Source organism: Somniosus microcephalus, chromosome 28, assembly GCF_052327205.1.
Source record: "Somniosus microcephalus isolate GS21.2 chromosome 28, FLI_Smic_1.0, whole genome shotgun sequence".
NCBI classification, from domain to species: Eukaryota; Metazoa; Chordata; class Chondrichthyes; order Squaliformes; family Somniosidae; genus Somniosus; species Somniosus microcephalus.
Genome location: NC_141014.1, coordinates 37,590,622 through 37,608,953, shown reverse-complemented (window position 1 = coordinate 37,608,953; position 18,332 = coordinate 37,590,622). Strand labels below are relative to the sequence as shown.

Genomic DNA, 18,332 nt, shown 5'->3' with positions numbered 1-18,332 from the left:
GGGGTACTGGGACTCCTTTCACCTCTGGGACCAGAGTACAAATCTAACCTAGACCAAACATAGAAACATAGAAGATAGGAGCAGGATTCGGCCCCTCGAGCCTGCTCCGCCATTCAATAAGATCATGGCTGATCCAATCTTGGCCTCAACTCCGCTTTCCCGCTCTCTCCCCATAACCCTCGACTCCCCTGTTGCTCAAATGTCTGTCTATCTCCGCCTTGAATATATTCACTGACTCCGCCTCCACAGCTCTCTCGGGTCGAGAATTCCAAAGATTCACGACCCTCTGAGAGAAGAAATTCCTCCTCATCTCCGTCTTAAATGGGCGACCCCTTATTCTGAAACTATGCCCCCTCGTTCTAGATTCCCCCACGAGGGGAAACATCCTCTCGGCATCCACCCTGTCAATATGTTTCAATAAGATCCCCTCTCATTCTTCTAAACTCCAATGAGTATAGGCCCAACCTGCTCAACCTTTTGTCATACGTCAACCCCTTCATCCCAGGAATCAACCTAGTGAACCTTCTCTGCACTTGTGGTCGAGGTGGGTTAGCGCAGAGAGAACTTTACTCTGTATCTTCACTGTGCAGCACGTGAGTCGGGAGTGCTTGAAGGGGAAGTGTAGGGGGATCTTTGCTCCACATCGAGTCTGACCTGGGAGCACCTGGTGCCGAGTGCTCAAAACGAGTGGGTGTTAACCTTCCCCGACACGAGCGTCCCTCGTCTCGATGCGCTCAAATTGCCGAAACTTTATTATATATATATATATATATATAAAACCTTGTGACTTGTTCTTTGAGTAGCGGCTGACATGAATCAGTCATTCATGAAAGAAAGACTTATGAAATAGTACTGGGCGGCCTGCGGGTGGTGCTGTCCAGGGAGAGTATAAATACTTGGGCACGGGCCCAGCTTGCGCAGGACATTCTTAACAGGAACTAGTGAAGGACACAACTAGACCTCCATGTTGTAAAACAGTTGATTAAAGCTTTGTTTAACGCTTAGACCAAGTGCCTAGTAGTTTTCTTGCATCAATGGCTGCATTGTGATCTGGTTTTTCTCCTTTTTCTCTGTTCCTCAATGCACGCTTGCCTGTGATCTGGAACGGTGCAGAAGCTTGGATCTGCCGGGCGAAGGCCCTGCATCGCTGCTGGTGGATGCAGCCCTGGGTCCAGAGTAAGCTGTGTATTACTGCGTGGAGTTGGACTGTCCGGAACCCCACCCCCCTCCCTGCTCCGAAGCAGTCCAGGCTCCACAAAAAAAAATTGTTGTTTTACTTCCCAAATATATACAGCATATATAACTCCCTCCTGCATTTCAGCTTGGCTCTAGTGGTGGAAAGTGTCGAGGCAGAAGAAATACCTTTTTAATTATAAAACAAATCGCCTGTTAACATTTGTGGCATTTTTTTTTGTCTTTAAATATCAGTTCAAAATGGGTGTTCACTTTTTTTAAGATGGCACACAGGAATTTCACAGGAACTTGTTAATATGTTCCTATATGTTAGTGACGTGCAGTGGTTGTCTGATTGGACTAGTAACTAAAATCCCAACTGTTTCACTAACGTCCGTCGGGGAAGGAAACCTGCCGACCTTGCCCGGTCTGGGCCTATACGTGACTCCAGTCCCCACGCCAATGTGGTTGACTCGTGACTGACCTCTGAAGTGGCCCAGTGAGCCCCTCCGGTGTAACTAGGGATGGGCAATAAATGCCAGCCTTGCCAGTCATGCCCACATCCTACGAATGAATAAAATAATCTTGTTTGTTGAAAACGGGTGTTCACTGTTATGCAGTGAGATTTCAAGCCACTTGTCTCTAAATATGCATTATATATTTCCTGTGAAATAACAAGAGGATTGTGTTGGATTGCCCAGGTTGATGTGGTCCCTGTTTGTGTTTGGGCGTGTGCGTCTGTATGCGGCAGCTCGGGAATGCCCTCCCTTCCCCTCCCCTCCACATGCCTTGTCGAGGCGACTCGAGTGAAGCCGGGTTCTCTTCGGTTCTGTGTGAGGTTTTTAATCTGATCCAACGTTAAATGGCACGGAGTGCGCTAGTTAGTGACTGGTGTGGCTCTTGTGTGGGCTCCAGAATGAAATGATTTGGTATGGCTTGCTGTCTAGGCTTGCATATAAAAAGCTGGGTGAGATATCTGTGTAGTCGTATCTCAACACTTGGTTCAGGAGATGAGGATATCGAGGAAGGAAGTTGGGGCCCTGCATCTGGTCTCGATGTCTGCCAAGGCGGGAGAGCAAAATTGGGAGAGGATTCCTGGTTGCTGCCCAGTGACTTGTGCTAGTAAGTGAGTGGGCGTGTCCACGCGCACAAAGAGGACAGCATTGGGCTTGGCCATGATGCCTCCGGTGGTCGGATTGCCTTTCGGCATTTGCCGTCTGGCCTGCTGGGAGAGGCAGCAGAGGGCGGGCAGCGATACTCCAGAAAGAGTCGCTACCTCTTAGGGAAAGAGACGAGTGTGTGAGTCTCTCTCTGCCTGTGTGTGCGTGCATGTGTCTCTCTCTGCTTGTGTGTGTGTGTAAGATGTCAGTGCTGTAATTAAACTTTATCCAGCATGCGTTGTTTTTATTATTTTACCTGGCTTGGGGGTTAAGGTGCATGCAATCTCCTTCCTGTAAGATTAACAGTTCAGTCTCTTAATACTTTAAAACATTTTTTTCCTACTCGATTTTAACAAAAGTGTTTACAAAAGCATTTGTTGCTGCTTGTTTTGTTCTCCGAATGGCATTGGTAACAGAATTGTGGTGTGTGTGCTGTGTTTTCTCCCCCCCCCCCTCCCCCCCCCCCCCCCCAATTATTCCTCGTCCCTCTAATCCTCTCTCTCTGTCCCTCTCTCTCTCCCTGTGCCTCATTCTCTCTTTTTTTTCTCTCTCTCGCACTCTCTCCATCCCTCAGCGCTGTTACGGCTGTACCTGCTGCTGGCTCTGAGGACCCTGCTTTGCCCGTACCTGATGCTGACGAGCTCCTCAACAAGTAAGGAGGTTACTTCGCTTTCGGTCTGCTTCAGGTTGCTTTTTTTTTTTTAAATGGGCGTCTAGGTGCTTTAAAAGCAATTCAGTGGATAATGTGTGTGGATTTTTTTGTTTAAGGGTAGCCCCCCCTCTCCCTCCACTGTAGATTATGCGGCTCAGCACCTGGAGTCCGCGCCAGCTGGTCACTGAGTGTCCAGAGTTGATTTTTTTTTTTGGACCAGGCAGTCGGATTTATTTTTTTTTTGTTTTAGTTTTAAGCCAGCGACTTGCCTTGACATTTCTGAAATGCAGGACTGAACTTTGCACTCTTCCCCCACAGGGAAGCAAGACTAAACGAGCTCGCTCTTTCCCCCCAGAGAGAGCCACTTGGAGTCACTGCGTTCAGTTCTGGGCTCCTCACCTCGGGGAGGATATATCGGCCTTGGAGTGGGGGCAGCGCAGATTCACCAGAATGTTACCGGGGCTAAAGGATTAAAATTGAAGATTGGGATTCTATTCCCTTGAATATAGAAGACTAAGAGGTGATCTAATTGAGGTGTTTAAGATGATTGGATTCGACAGGGTAGAGAGAGAGAGAAACTATTTCCTCTGGTGGGGGGTGAATCCAGAACAAGGGGGCAAAACCTTAAAATTAGAGCCAGGCCGTTCAGGGGTGATGTCAGGAAGCACTTCTTCACACAAAGGGTGGTGGAAATCTGGAACTCTCTCCCCCAAAAGGCTGTTGAGGCCGGGGGGGGGGGGGGGTCAATTGAAAATTTCAAAACTGAGATTGATTGATTTTTGTTAGGCGAAGGTATTGAGGGGTTTCGGAACCAAGGCGGGTAGATGGAGTTAAGATCCAGATCAGCCATGATCTAACTGAACGGCGGAACAGGCTCGAGGGGCTGAATGGCCTCCTCCTGTTCCCTGTGAGCCGGTGCGATGGGCCGAGTGGCCTCCCTCAGCGCTGTACAGTCCCACGATTCCACTTGTGTCTCGGGGTGTCAGTTAACGAGAGAATGGTTTTTTCAGCAGCAGCAGCCAAGCAAACCTGAGCTCGAGCCGCGACACCAGCCCCCATCTCTTGCCCCCCCCGCCCCCCCGGTCTGGTTTCCCACTTGGCAAAAGCTGGTGTCGCTGGTTGCATGGCACTCCGGTGCCCTGGCCTCGCTCAGGTGGGCAACTGTGTGTTCTTGCCAGATCGCTAAGTGGAGGTGGAGCATTTGGCATGAGGACAATTGGCGTCACCCGGTGTTCATCCTGCGGGTTTATCGGTTGCTTAAATGGCGAGGAAGCGTCTCACCAACAGAGGGAGGGCAGAAATCCTGTGTGTGTAACTATTGTGCTCCTCTGTTCACTCAAGTGGATTGCAGGGCACATTACTACCACCTGCTGGTTAATGGTGGTAATGCGACCCTCAGCTGACAAAAGACATCAAGTCAATCGGATTAGGAGTCATTTTGATTTCTGATTTGGGGTCCTTTACGATGTTTTAAACCTACAGTTTCACCAGCTTTTTTTTTTCTTTCCTCCTGCTACATAAAGGCTACAGTTGGAGTTAGTAATGAGCATCCCGTTCATAGAGGAGAGTCTTGGAGCCATGGAAAGAGGCAGTGTAGATTCATTCGGAAGGTACCAGGGATGAGCGACTGGGAAAAGCTAGGACTGTATTCGCTGGAGTAGAGGCGGGGGGTGGGTGGACCTGGTAGGAAGGCTCATCGTTTAGAAGAGCTTTGAGAAGGTGAAAGGCAATGTTCCCCCTAAGTGATCGCTCGGGAGGTCCCGCGCTGGCCACTCACAAGCCGTTGGTGCTGGAAAAGATTTAAAATGACTGCACACGGTGGGGGGGGGGGGAACAATTAGAGGGGACATTGGTGAAAGGTTATTTGCACAGGTCAGTGAATTAATGCCAATAACATAGACTAGGTGGACCGAATGGCCTGTTTCCATGTTGTAACTTAATCAGGTGGGTATGAATTTAGGATTAGTACCAGATGTATAAAGGGGGAAGTTGGAATGTTTTAACTCCAGGGTTATTAGAATGTGGAACACATTAACACACAAGGGGCCACTGAAGCAAAGTCGATCGCAGCATTTATGAGGGAATTGGATAAATATTTGAAGGCATTAAGGAGCAGGGAAATGGGGCGGTGGCTGCAGCGAGGAAGTCAGCACGGGGACAAGTCACCGAACAGCTGCCCCCCCCCCCCCACCACGTGCTGAAATTTCTGATTCTCTGCGACCTGGACTGTGGAGCAAGCGACTGGTTAAATATTAGTAGGGTTGCACACTCGCACCGAAGCTCAGCAGACTGTAAACACGCTCGGAGAGGCGGGCAGTGTGTGTGCATCGTGCTACACGGCGGGCAGTGTGTGTCGGGTTTTGAAGCCGGGGCCTCGACCTGTGGCAGGCGGCAGCGGTTGACGCCACGCGACTGCGAGGTGACCCTGGCCTTTGCCCGCTGCCCTCCCGTGAGAAGCTCACCGCTCGGTGCAGACATACAAGTGGGAGGGCAGACTTTTTTTTTCTTTTTTTGGATTTTATTTCTTCCCCGCCCCCCCCCCCCCCCAAAAAAAAAATCTGGGTTGCAGTTGAGAATGAGTCTGCAGTGTTGTCACTGGGATTTCAGTAAGACTTCAGTGTCTGAATTGCCCACACTTTGTTCTCTTGAACTGTGTGAATCGCCCAGCAGCAATGTTCCCACTAAGCTGCGCGAAGCTCTGGAGGCCCAGTGCAGGTCACTCGCCGGCTTTTATATGGGAGAAACCCGCCAATGGGCCGCACAACCACTTAAAGGGACCGTGCACCAAAAACAAAATGAGGAAACGTTGCCCAACAGTGCAGTAATAGATGCTGTCCTTCCCAGCTTGGGTTGCATCTGAAGGGAGCACTTTAAGCTGTGACGTGCTCTTGGTGTTGGATTCACCACTGGTGGGAGTGATTTGAGGAGTTAAGAGTGTTAACACTGATTTTTTTTGTGTGTGTGTTTTGGTGCCAAAATGCAAGTGACGGCGCAGGTCTCGGATGAGCCTTTCAGTGGCTACCGTTCCCACTGGCGTGTTATCATTGAACCACAGAAATGTACAGCACAGGAGGAGGCCATTCGGCCCATCGCGTCTGTCCTGGTTGTAGATGTAAACGCTGCTTGCCCACTGTCGGGCTGATCTTTTGCTTGCTGTCTGTCCACCCCTCCTCCCCCCACCCCCCACCACTGATATAGGTTCGTCTGCAAAAACAACGGGGTCCTGTTTGAAAACCAGCTTCTGCAGATCGGAATAAAGTCGGAATACCGACAGAATCTGGGTGAGTGACTCTTGCCTTTTGCTTCAGATTGCCGGGCCTCAGTCAGAATAAAATTGCAACTTCAGGGACCCGCGCTCGCAGTTGTTGCTGGCACGCAGAATCCGCTACCGCCATTTTGAAATCCTTTTTTTTAGTTTCAATCCCTGTTGAGTGGTTTTTTTTTCCCCCTTCGGCAGCTTTTCTCTTTTTTTCCCCAAAAGTGCTGGGCTTGCTGCAGCTTGCTCCCCATATGAGCACCCAGCAGCCCTTCGTCCGCGAGCCTGGGTCGTGAGTTCTCGACCGGCTATTCGCCACCGAAGGCATCGCAGTCCAAGCCGGATCCTGCCCTCAACCTGACGTCCACACACGCACGTACGCACACACGCGGTTCGCAGCAAGACTTGCTGGATATTGATCGGGAGGGGGGTGGGGGCGGGAGCCCTGACGCGACTGCTCACCCCAACCTCCACCCCAGGGTACAGCTTCCTGGGACAACCACCCCCACTAAGGCCAGTTTTTTAATGCCCCCACTAAGGCCAGTTTTTTAATGCCATTTTGAGATCTAACACACGGCACAGACCAAGAACCGAACCCTGGCGCCTGTCTGCTCTGTGGATTGCTAGCGCCTCGTTTCCATTTAGAAGATTAGATTTCCTATTTTTTTTTAAACTTTTTAATTTCGAAGCCGACTGTTTTGGCTGGCCTTGGCAGGGCAGCCAGCGCGAGTGCTGATTTATTTTCTTGTGTCTCCACGTCTAGGTCGAATGTACCTGTTCTTCGGGAACAAGACGTCCGTCCAATTCCTCAACTTCACACTGAACGTCAGCTGCCCTGGCGAGCTGCAGAATGATATCCTTTTTGCTTTCAGTCGACATGGCAAGAAGTTTGATTGGGAAGTGTGTTCCTGTTCAACTTTGGGGGGGGTGGGGTGCAGTGAAGACATCAAAAAGGAAAGATTACTAATTGTGCATCGCGCCTCTCGGAAGCGTCTGTTTAAACAGGGATCTTTAACATCCACCATTATGTTATGTGGAACAACTGGAGAAGCTGGGATTCTCCTTGGAGCAGAGAAGGTTTAAGAGGAGATTTATGATGGGGGGGTTTGATAGAATAAATAAGGAGAAACTGTTTCCACTTGCGGGAGGGTCGGTAGCCACAGATTTAAGATAACTGGCAAAAGAACCGAAGGGGAGATGAGACTTTTTTATTTACACAGTAAGTTGTTATGATCTGGAATGCACTACCTGAAAGATTCAATATTAAATTTCAAAAGGGAATTCGATAAATACTTGAAAAGGAAAAAATCTGCAGCGTTATGGGGAGAGGGCAAGGGGAGTGGGACTAATTGGAGAGCTCGTTCAAAGAGCTGGCATAGGCACGATGGGCCGAATGGCCTCCATCTGTGCTTCATTCTATGATTCTTGGACCTGAACAGGCAATCATCTGATGTATGGCACCTACAAAAAAGCAGCACATTCTCCGTGCAGCGTTTACTCTGATCTATCTTTAAGTAGATAGACGCTGCCTGCCTTTGTGTGGAAGCTGAGATTTTGCAGTAGCATTGCCGCCTGCAGCACTGAACACCTTCAGTGTTGGTCCAGCCTAGACCCAAATCAGCTCTGTGTGGAAGATTGGCCAGGACACTGAGGATCACTCCCCAACTCCTCTTCAAATAGTGGCCATGGGATCTTTTCCGTCCACCTGAGAGCAGACAGGGCCTCGGTTTAATGTCACATCCGAAGATGGCACCTACTGACCGTGCACTGCATTGGAGTGTCAGCCTAGATTTTGATGCTCAAGTCTCTGGAGTGGGACTTGGTCCCTCGACCTGATTCGGAGAATCGGGAATGCCACCCACTGAGCCACAGCTGACACCTCTATCTCGAAGCCACCCAGGTTCAATCCCTTTGGAGTTCGCTGATCTGAATCTGGGCTAGCGGTAGGGAGGTTGCAATTGGCTTTAGTGCTGCTGGGTGAGAGATAGGGAAAACGGGCAAGGTGTTCCTGCTTCTGCTTATCCAATCATTGTGTGTACAGGAAACTTTCTGGTATCCGGCACTGACGGGACCGAGCTGGTGCCGGTCGATCAACATTGCCAGAAAAACGAGCGCTAATGTTAAAACATACGGAGCTTCTGAGCTCCGTCTGAAGCAACAAACCCTGTGCTTCAAAACAGTCGGCGCAGCTTGCAAGCGTCTCTAGCTAAGCAACAGCTTCAGCTAGATGCTTGCAGAGCCAGGACTGGAGAAAAAAAGCAACGAAAAGCAAACAAACTTATCTGAACCGACTCCTGAATTTTGCCGGCGGATAGAGCATTCTGGATATTTAACCTCCGGTTAAACGAAAGTTTCCTGTATATACGTGTGTCTGTGTGTGAGCGCACATGCGCAAAGACAACTGGGCTGACTGTTGATGTTCTCCCGTCGATTAGTCTGCCGATGTGCCGTGTCTGCAGTCGACTGTGAAGAATGGGCAATTGGCAAGGTGCTGGAGGGCAATCACTGACCACAGAACTGTACCCAAGCGAGGGGCGAGGGGCATTTAGGAGAGAAATGGGGAGGAGGCAAAGAAAATGGGTGCCACACAATAGAATAGTCCCTTAAGCTCTTTAACACTGTTGTCACAGCTGAATCTCCAGGCCAAACCCGTGGAGCCGATCGTGGAAGGTGGCGCACAGGTTCAGCAAGTGATTAACATCGAATGCTTGTCGGATTTCACCGAAGCCCCACAGCTCAACATTCAGTTCAGGTACTGGGTTTGGCCTTGTGCTGGTCCTAATATCCTCCGCCCTCTAACCCTCTTTCATCTGAACTCTCACTCTTTTTTTTCTTTTTCGCTGGCTCTCGCGCGCGCTACTCTGTGAGCAGCCTGGCAGCTCCTCTGCTCACTTGGACAGCGAATGAAGGGAGTAATTGTTGGGAGTAATTGTTGGGAGTAATTGTTGGGAGTAATTGTTGGGAGTAATTGTTGGGAGTAATTGTTGGGAGTAATTGTTGGGAGTAATTGTTGGGAGTAATTGTTGGGAGTAATTGTTGGGAGTAATTGTTGGGAGTAATTGTTGGGAGTAATTGTTGGGAGTAATTGTTGGGAGTAATTGTTGGGAGTAATTGTTGGGAGTAATTGTTGGGAGTAATTGTTGGGAGTAATTGTTGGGAGTAATTGTTGGGAGTAATTGTTGGGAGTAATTGTTGGGAGTAATTGTTGGGAGTAATTGTTGGGAGTAATTGTTGGGAGTAATTGTTGGGAGTAATTGTTGGGAGTAATTGTTGGGAGTAATTGTTGGGAGTAATTGTTGGGAGTAATTGTTGGGAGTAATTGTTGGGAGTAATTGTTGGGAGTAATTGTTGGGAGTAATTGTTGGGAGTAATTGTTGGGAGTAATTGTTGGGAGTAATTGTTGGGAGTAATTGTTGGGAGTAATTGTTGGGAGTAATTGTTGGGAGTAATTGTTGGGAGTAATTGTTGGGAGTAATTGTTGGGAGTAATTGTTGGGAGTAATTGTTGGGAGTAATTGTTGGGAGTAATTGTTGGGAGTAATTGTTGGGAGTAATTGTTGGGAGTAATTGTTGGGAGTAATTGTTGGGAGTAATTGTTGGGAGTAATTGTTGGGAGTAATTGTTGGGAGTAATTGTTGGGAGTAATTGTTGGGAGTAATTGTTGGGAGTAATTGTTGGGAGTAATTGTTGGGAGTAATTGTTGGGAGTAATTGTTGGGAGTAATTGTTGGGAGTAATTGTTGGGAGTAATTGTTGGGAGTAATTGTTGGGAGTAATTGTTGGGAGTAATTGTTGGGAGTAATTGTTGGGAGTAATTGTTGGGAGTAATTGTTGGGAGTAATTGTTGGGAGTAATTGTTGGGAGTAATTGTTGGGAGTAATTGTTGGGAGTAATTGTTGGGAGTAATTGTTGGGAGTAATTGTTGGGAGTAATTGTTGGGAGTAATTGTTGGGAGTAATTGTTGGGAGTAATTGTTGGGAGTAATTGTTGGGAGTAATTGTTGGGAGTAATTGTTGGGAGTAATTGTTGGGAGTAATTGTTGGGAGTAATTGTTGGGAGTAATTGTTGGGAGTAATTGTTGGGAGTAATTGTTGGGAGTAATTGTTGGGAGTAATTGTTGGGAGTAATTGTTGGGAGTAATTGTTGGGAGTAATTGTTGGGAGTAATTGTTGGGAGTAATTGTTGGGAGTAATTGTTGGGAGTAATTGTTGGGAGTAATTGTTGGGAGTAATTGTTGGGAGTAATTGTTGGGAGTAATTGTTGGGAGTAATTGTTGGGAGTAATTGTTGGGAGTAATTGTTGGGAGTAATTGTTGGGAGTAATTGTTGGGAGTAATTGTTGGGAGTAATTGTTGGGAGTAATTGTTGGGAGTAATTGTTGGGAGTAATTGTTGGGAGTAATTGTTGGGAGTAATTGTTGGGAGTAATTGTTGGGAGTAATTGTTGGGAGTAATTGTTGGGAGTAATTGTTGGGAGTAATTGTTGGGAGTAATTGTTGGGAGTAATTGTTGGGAGTAATTGTTGGGAGTAATTGTTGGGAGTAATTGTTGGGAGTAATTGTTGGGAGTAATTGTTGGGAGTAATTGTTGGGAGTAATTGTTGGGAGTAATTGTTGGGAGTAATTGTTGGGAGTAATTGTTGGGAGTAATTGTTGGGAGTAATTGTTGGGAGTAATTGTTGGGAGTAATTGTTGGGAGTAATTGTTGGGAGTAATTGTTGGGAGTAATTGTTGGGAGTAATTGTTGGGAGTAATTGTTGGGAGTAATTGTTGGGAGTAATTGTTGGGAGTAATTGTTGGGAGTAATTGTTGGGAGTAATTGTTGGGAGTAATTGTTGGGAGTAATTGTTGGGAGTAATTGTTGGGAGTAATTGTTGGGAGTAATTGTTGGGAGTAATTGTTGGGAGTAATTGTTGGGAGTAATTGTTGGGAGTAATTGTTGGGAGTAATTGTTGGGAGTAATTGTTGGGAGTAATTGTTGGGAGTAATTGTTGGGAGTAATTGTTGGGAGTAATTGTTGGGAGTAATTGTTGGGAGTAATTGTTGGGAGTAATTGTTGGGAGTAATTGTTGGGAGTAATTGTTGGGAGTAATTGTTGGGAGTAATTGTTGGGAGTAATTGTTGGGAGTAATTGTTGGGAGTAATTGTTGGGAGTAATTGTTGGGAGTAATTGTTGGGAGTAATTGTTGGGAGTAATTGTTGGGAGTAATTGTTGGGAGTAATTGTTGGGAGTAATTGTTGGGAGTAATTGTTGGGAGTAATTGTTGGGAGTAATTGTTGGGAGTAATTGTTGGGAGTAATTGTTGGGAGTAATTGTTGGGAGTAATTGTTGGGAGTAATTGTTGGGAGTAATTGTTGGGAGTAATTGTTGGGAGTAATTGTTGGGAGTAATTGTTGGGAGTAATTGTTGGGAGTAATTGTTGGGAGTAATTGTTGGGAGTAATTGTTGGGAGTAATTGTTGGGAGTAATTGTTGGGAGTAATTGTTGGGAGTAATTGTTGGGAGTAATTGTTGGGAGTAATTGTTGGGAGTAATTGTTGGGAGTAATTGTTGGGAGTAATTGTTGGGAGTAATTGTTGGGAGTAATTGTTGGGAGTAATTGTTGGGAGTAATTGTTGGGAGTAATTGTTGGGAGTAATTGTTGGGAGTAATTGTTGGGAGTAATTGTTGGGAGTAATTGTTGGGAGTAATTGTTGGGAGTAATTGTTGGGAGTAATTGTTGGGAGTAATTGTTGGGAGTAATTGTTGGGAGTAATTGTTGGGAGTAATTGTTGGGAGTAATTGTTGGGAGTAATTGTTGGGAGTAATTGTTGGGAGTAATTGTTGGGAGTAATTGTTGGGAGTAATTGTTGGGAGTAATTGTTGGGAGTAATTGTTGGGAGTAATTGTTGGGAGTAATTGTTGGGAGTAATTGTTGGGAGTAATTGTTGGGAGTAATTGTTGGGAGTAATTGTTGGGAGTAATTGTTGGGAGTAATTGTTGGGAGTAATTGTTGGGAGTAATTGTTGGGAGTAATTGTTGGGAGTAATTGTTGGGAGTAATTGTTGGGAGTAATTGTTGGGAGTAATTGTTGGGAGTAATTGTTGGGAGTAATTGTTGGGAGTAATTGTTGGGAGTAATTGTTGGGAGTAATTGTTGGGAGTAATTGTTGGGAGTAATTGTTGGGAGTAATTGTTGGGAGTAATTGTTGGGAGTAATTGTTGGGAGTAATTGTTGGGAGTAATTGTTGGGAGTAATTGTTGGGAGTAATTGTTGGGAGTAATTGTTGGGAGTAATTGTTGGGAGTAATTGTTGGGAGTAATTGTTGGGAGTAATTGTTGGGAGTAATTGTTGGGAGTAATTGTTGGGAGTAATTGTTGGGAGTAATTGTTGGGAGTAATTGTTGGGAGTAATTGTTGGGAGTAATTGTTGGGAGTAATTGTTGGGAGTAATTGTTGGGAGTAATTGTTGGGAGTAATTGTTGGGAGTAATTGTTGGGAGTAATTGTTGGGAGTAATTGTTGGGAGTAATTGTTGGGAGTAATTGTTGGGAGTAATTGTTGGGAGTAATTGTTGGGAGTAATTGTTGGGAGTAATTGTTGGGAGTAATTGTTGGGAGTAATTGTTGGGAGTAATTGTTGGGAGTAATTCAAGACGGGGAATTCTAATGACACCAAATACAAATGAAATATAACGAGCTCCTGTATTTTGATGCAGGATGTATCAAAGTTCCCAACTGGCTGTTTGTTGACTTAGCAAAAACACTTAGCTGGTCACTTGCACGGTTAGTTAACTGTAGGTTAATAGTTTGCAACTGTAATCCACTCCTTCCAAAAGCGAGAAGCCTTAAATGCCTCTACATGGGCCTTTGAACCCAGGTTAAAGAGGATATTTAAACTAATCGCACCTCCCTAAAGCCGATCATTTAAAAAAAAAAAAAATAATTGCGATTGTTAAAATCTCTCTCTTGCTTTGTTGATAGATATGGCGGAACCCTGCAGAATATCACCCTAAAACTACCCATAACCATCAACAAGTTTTTCCAGCCAACAGAGATGGCGTCGGAAGACTTCTTCCAGCGCTGGAAGCAGCTCAGCAGGTACGGAGAGAGCAGAGACCCCGGGATTGTGGAAAGCCAAAGGGGCAGTGACTCAGCCCAGTGTGGCGGAGAGTGCGGCGGGTGGTGGCGAATCCAGCGAAGGTGGGCAGCGGAGGGTGAAATGGCGGGTAGTGGAGCCCGGGCGTATTGGATTGGGCGGCGGAGCGGCCGGCTAGAGCAGAAGGCACGGCCGATGCTGGGGAAGCGGGGTGCAGCACACCAGAGCGGGAACTGTCTACAACGTACAGCTCGGCTTCATTGGGGGATCCCCTCTCCTGCTGTAACAGGAGCTGAACAAATGTGATCCCAATTTGAACACGGCTCTGTTCTGCGGTGGTTTCGGCAGTACAGGGGGCATCATGCAGGTGGTGGTGGTGGTGATGGTCATTGCAGAGCGCACACAGCCTTGTATGCATGTCCTGGAGTCCCAGCATGGCAGTGTCGTATTCTGTAAAGTGTGCTGTCTAATTTCCCATGTGCACAGAGGTACATGGAACAAGAAGCCAAGAACGGAAGGCATTTCTATAGCGCCTTTCACGACCAGCGGACGGCCCAAAGAGCTTTACAGCCAATGAAGTGTAGTCACTTGTAATGTAGGAAACGCGGCAGCCAATTTGCACACAGGAAGCTCCCACAAACAGCGATGTGATAATAACCAGATCATCTGTTCTGGTGATGTTGATTGAGGGATAAATATTGGCCCCAGGACACACTGGGGTAACTCCCCCCTGCTGTTCCAATAGTGCCGTGGGATCTTTTACATCGACCTCTGAGATAGCAGACATCTTGTCCGAAAGACAGCACCTCTGACAGTGCAGCACTCCCTCGGCACTGGCACTGGGAGTGTCAGCCTAGATTATTGTGCTCAAGTCTCTGGAGTGGGACTTGAACCCACGACCTTCTGACTCAGAGGCGAGTGTGTTGCTCACTGAGCCACTGGCTGACACCAAAAGACCAAATTAATTGTGGGGAGAAGATTTTCAGATGGTACAACTGCCTGGCATTGTAATTGTAGCAGAACTGCTCCGAGGGCCTGAATAAGCTTTCACTGTTGCTGCCTGTGTTATTTATGGCACGTTCTCCTCTTGCGCTCTCTCTCCAGTCCCCAGCAGGAAGCACAGAAGATCTTTAAAGCTAATCACCCCATGGACACGGAGGTCACAAAGGCCAAGGTAAGCTCCTCCCTCCCCATCCATTAACCCTTTAAGGACTAAAATGCCCCTTCTCCGATAGCTCAATGGTTCAGTGCACCATGGGCAATGGGAGAGAACCGTACAATCATGGCTTTGATTCTTAGTCTGTGCTCACTTAAGTAGTCTCAGCTGGGTTTAACAATCTCTTTAGTCCCAACGTTCAAAAACATATTAAACGCCTTTGACATCTTCCCACCCCCCCCCCCCAACTAATCAATCAATTCTCGCGCCAAAAAAATGGTGCAGCTCCCATTGAATTTTCTGACCCTGTCTGCCTCCCTCTTGTGTGACGTATTTTGAATTTAAACCAGCTTTTGACTTTGTCCTACTGTGATCAAGTCTGTGCACACTGGTTACAGAGTTTACATAAGAACATAAGAAATAGGAGCAGGAGTCGGCCATACGGCCCTGTGGTAAACCACTGTTTGTATTCTACTGTGTACATGCCTGGACATGCCTCGGCTGACTCCTCCCACAAGTCCTAGTATAAAGGTGACTGCTCCCCAGCCCTTTGTATTTCTGGACCGGTCGACCACTCGAGGCAGACCTTCATTCTTTTGTTAATAAAAGCCTTTAGTTACTCTCTTAACTCTGTCTTTTATGAGTAATTGATAGCGCATCAGGCCCCTCGAGCCTGCTCCGCCATTCAGTAAGATCATGGCTGATCATCGACCCCGACTCCACTTTCCCGCCCGGTCTCCATATCCCTCGAGTCCAAAAATCTATCGATCTCAGCCTTTATACTCAAAGACTCAGCATTCACAGCCCTCTGGGGTAGAGAATTTCAAAGATTCACAACCCTCTCAGTGAAGAAATTCCTCCTCATCTCAATCTTAAATGGCCTACTTTCCCTGGCTGGAGAGTCTAGAACTAGGGGGCATAGTCTCAGAATAAGAGGTCGGCCATTTAAGACTGAGATGAGGAGAAATGTCTTCACTTAGAGGGTTGTGAATCTTTGGAATTCTCTACCCCAAAGGGCTGTGGAGGCTCAGTCGTTGAGTATATTCAAGGCTGAGAGAGATCTTTGGACTCTAGGGGAATCGAGGGATATGGGGATCGGGTGAGAGTTGAGGTAGATGATCAGCCATAGTGTCATAACTGCACAGAAGGAGGCCATTCGGCCCATCGAGTTCGTGCCGGCTCTCTGTAGAGCAATCCAGTCAGTCCCATTCCCCTGCTCTATCCCCGTAGCCCTGCAAGTTTATTTCCCTCAAGTGCCTATCCAGTCTCCCCTTTGAAATCATTGATCCTATTGAATGGCGGAGCAGGCTCAAGGGGCCATATGGCCACCTCCTGCTCCTGCTCCTAATTCTTATATTCTTAAAACCGCAAAGTGCGGAATAAAGAACGGAGTCAGTCGCGCTTCCGTCCCTGGCCCAGAACGACATCACCATTCTCCAGCTCGACCTTGTTTGTGTCGAAAAGCCCAACAGTTCTCACTCTAGCGTAACATGCGAAAAGAGCAGTCACTGCGGCGGGGGGGGGTACCAGAGGGCATCTGCTCGCCGTGGAACTTTACCTCGCACACGAAGAATGCTAGGTGAGTGAGAGCGCAGTGGGCAGAACGGGGGGTGGAGTATCTATAAACCCCCCCCCCCCCCCCCCCCCCGAGTGGGACTGGTGGTGAAGCAGACTCTGTGTGGGACGGTACTGCTGGCGGGGGCTGGGATTCCACTGGGACACTGCCATCAGTTTGTTTATTTTTTTCCTTTTTCTTCCCACAGTTGATAGGATTCGGCTCCGCTCTGCTACAGGATGTCGACCCCAATCCTGACAACTTTGTCGGTGCAGGAGTCATCCACACCAAATCCATCCAGGTCGGGTGTTTGTTGAGGCTGGAACCCAACGGTCAGGCGCAGGTTGGTGACATTTAATCTCCACCCCCCCCCCCCCCCCCACCTGATTATCCTTGCGTCGCGTAACGGCATGGCGGGTGCGTCCGGCTTAGCGGGCCAGATTACTGCGCGTCACTCGAGAGCCACGCGGCGTTACCCCTCCCCGATGGGTCAGTGGATAGCTGGAACGCCTAGCGTGGCCCTGAGCTTCTCGAGACCAGCAACCTGCAGGTTCGCTCTGTGGTGTGTGTGCGCGCGCGCGCTGGCAGGGGGGTGATCGTAGCAGGGCTGCGGTTTGGCCTCCGTGCCATCAGCCTAGTTCCCCCCCCCCCCCCCCCCCCCAACACAAACCCCTTGCTGGAAGGTTCCTGGATGTGACTGTTGGATGGGAACAGGATTGGAGGGAGGAGAGTGTCTGTCGGGTACTGGAAGGTGTGAGTTTCAGCGGGCTGGAGGCAATGTTTCCGCTATATTTTTTTGGGTGTGCGGTCCCTCTAACTGGCTGCACGACCCATTCAAAATTTCACGCATGCGCGGAATCTTCCATTTGAAAAGCCGGTCCCAAGTTCTGCGGGATCTCCAGAAAGCTGCACATCCATGCAGCTTAGCGAGCACGTTGGCTGGAGGGTGATCCACCTCCTTGACTGGTGCCCTGTCTGGACAAACCATTGCCAGTTGCTTTAGCGGGTTTGATCTGGGCGGGCGGGCGCCCTTTGTCCTGTCCTTCTCTGGTCAGGAGCTGGCCGTTGGAAGTGATTTGTTCTGTAAGCTCATGTTTCTCTTTCTCTCCTTCCGCCCCCCCCCCCCCCCCCCCCCGGCTGCTCACCATCAGATGTATCGCCTCACACTACGCACAAGCAAGGAGACCGTGTCGAAGCGACTATGCGAATTACTGTCTCAACAGTTCTGAAGCCTCCTACATGTAATCGATCTCTTACACTATACTGCGTGTTTGTCTGAGTCTGAGTGTGTGTGTGCGTGTGAGCGTGTGCGCATGAGTGTGTGGAGGTCCGTATATCTATGCGCCACGTCCAGTGAAATCTTCAAGAAGTATCATGTGACGTCCTTTTAAGTACAGTATATGTTTACGTGATTGTTCCCGTGGAGGGTTTGTTGCTTTGAGGGGGGTCTTGGAATGTTCTTTGGTATGCGGAGCATCAGACATGGCGGCGGGCGGAGGGAAGGACGAGCAGGACTGGCACCAGATTGCGGTGCAGTCCACATGTGACCGCTGCCCGCGGTCGGTCTCGACGCGTTGACGAGCGGTGCTTAATGTTTGCAACGCTCTCGGCAACGAGGGATGCCAGATTTGACGGCGCTCACTCTTGCCACCTGCAATTTTTCCAAGATATCGGTGAGCAGAACGGTTCCTCCCACCCCACGGCTCGGTTGGTACACGCACCACACCATGCGGAGCTCGGACCCCCCCCAACGGACAGGAAGGCTTGATCTGCAGGGCGTGCCGAGTCAGCTCTCTGCCGTTCCCTTCAGTAGCCCCCGAGTTGAGGGGAGAGGACAATCGGCTATTGCTGCCTCTCCTCCTGGTCGCTTTGCCGGAGAGTGTGTCTGTAGCAGCTACCTGGTCAAGGCGGGATCAGACTAGACGGTGATGCCCTCCACGGTTCAACGGCCCGCCGACACTCTCTGTCTAGACTGACGCACGGAGAACGGCCATTTGGGCAGGGTGTCGACTGCCTGAAGAACTGTCCCCTAGCAAGAAGGCACTGCCTTCGGAGAGATGGCGAGGGGGGGGGGGGGGGAACGATAGTGAGCAGAATTCCCCCAGTAGCCGTCTGGTGACTCGCTCTTTTGGTTCCCACTGCCTTTGCAGATCACAAAATGAGGTGATGCCCGAATACCAAACGACTCTGAAGTCCCACCTTGCTGTTAATCGATATAGTCATTCCTTATATTAAAAAGAAACTTATGAAGTAATTGTAAAATGTATCTGTATATAACTCTTATTTAGGGCTGGATAGAAATACCTGTAC

At 48.3% G+C, this 18,332-nt stretch overlaps 1 protein-coding gene across 5 annotated transcripts in view; it reads left to right on the top strand.

The window, feature by feature from the left end:
• Window positions 1-18,332, top strand: part of ap2a1 (adaptor related protein complex 2 subunit alpha 1) — a 99,070-nt gene that overhangs the window by 37,938 nt on the left and 42,800 nt on the right. The window contains exons 16-24 of one of the 5 annotated variants that reach the window (XM_085969849.1): window positions 1,114-1,176; window positions 2,908-2,985; window positions 6,184-6,266; window positions 7,005-7,095; window positions 8,871-8,993; window positions 13,197-13,313; window positions 14,416-14,485; window positions 16,231-16,365; window positions 17,174-17,680. In XM_085969849.1, the coding sequence (XP_085825975.1) occupies window positions 1,114-1,176; window positions 2,908-2,985; window positions 6,184-6,266; window positions 7,005-7,095; window positions 8,871-8,993; window positions 13,197-13,313; window positions 14,416-14,485; window positions 16,231-16,365; window positions 17,174-17,251 (838 nt within the window). In that variant the 3' untranslated portion in view covers window positions 17,252-17,680. Of the gene's footprint in view, window positions 1-1,113; window positions 1,177-2,907; window positions 2,986-6,183; window positions 6,267-7,004; window positions 7,096-8,870; window positions 8,994-13,196; window positions 13,314-14,415; window positions 14,486-16,230; window positions 16,366-17,173; window positions 17,681-18,332 lie in introns of those variants that run through there. The other 4 variants (XM_085969850.1, XM_085969851.1, XM_085969852.1 and 1 more) reach the window with 4 other exon arrangements.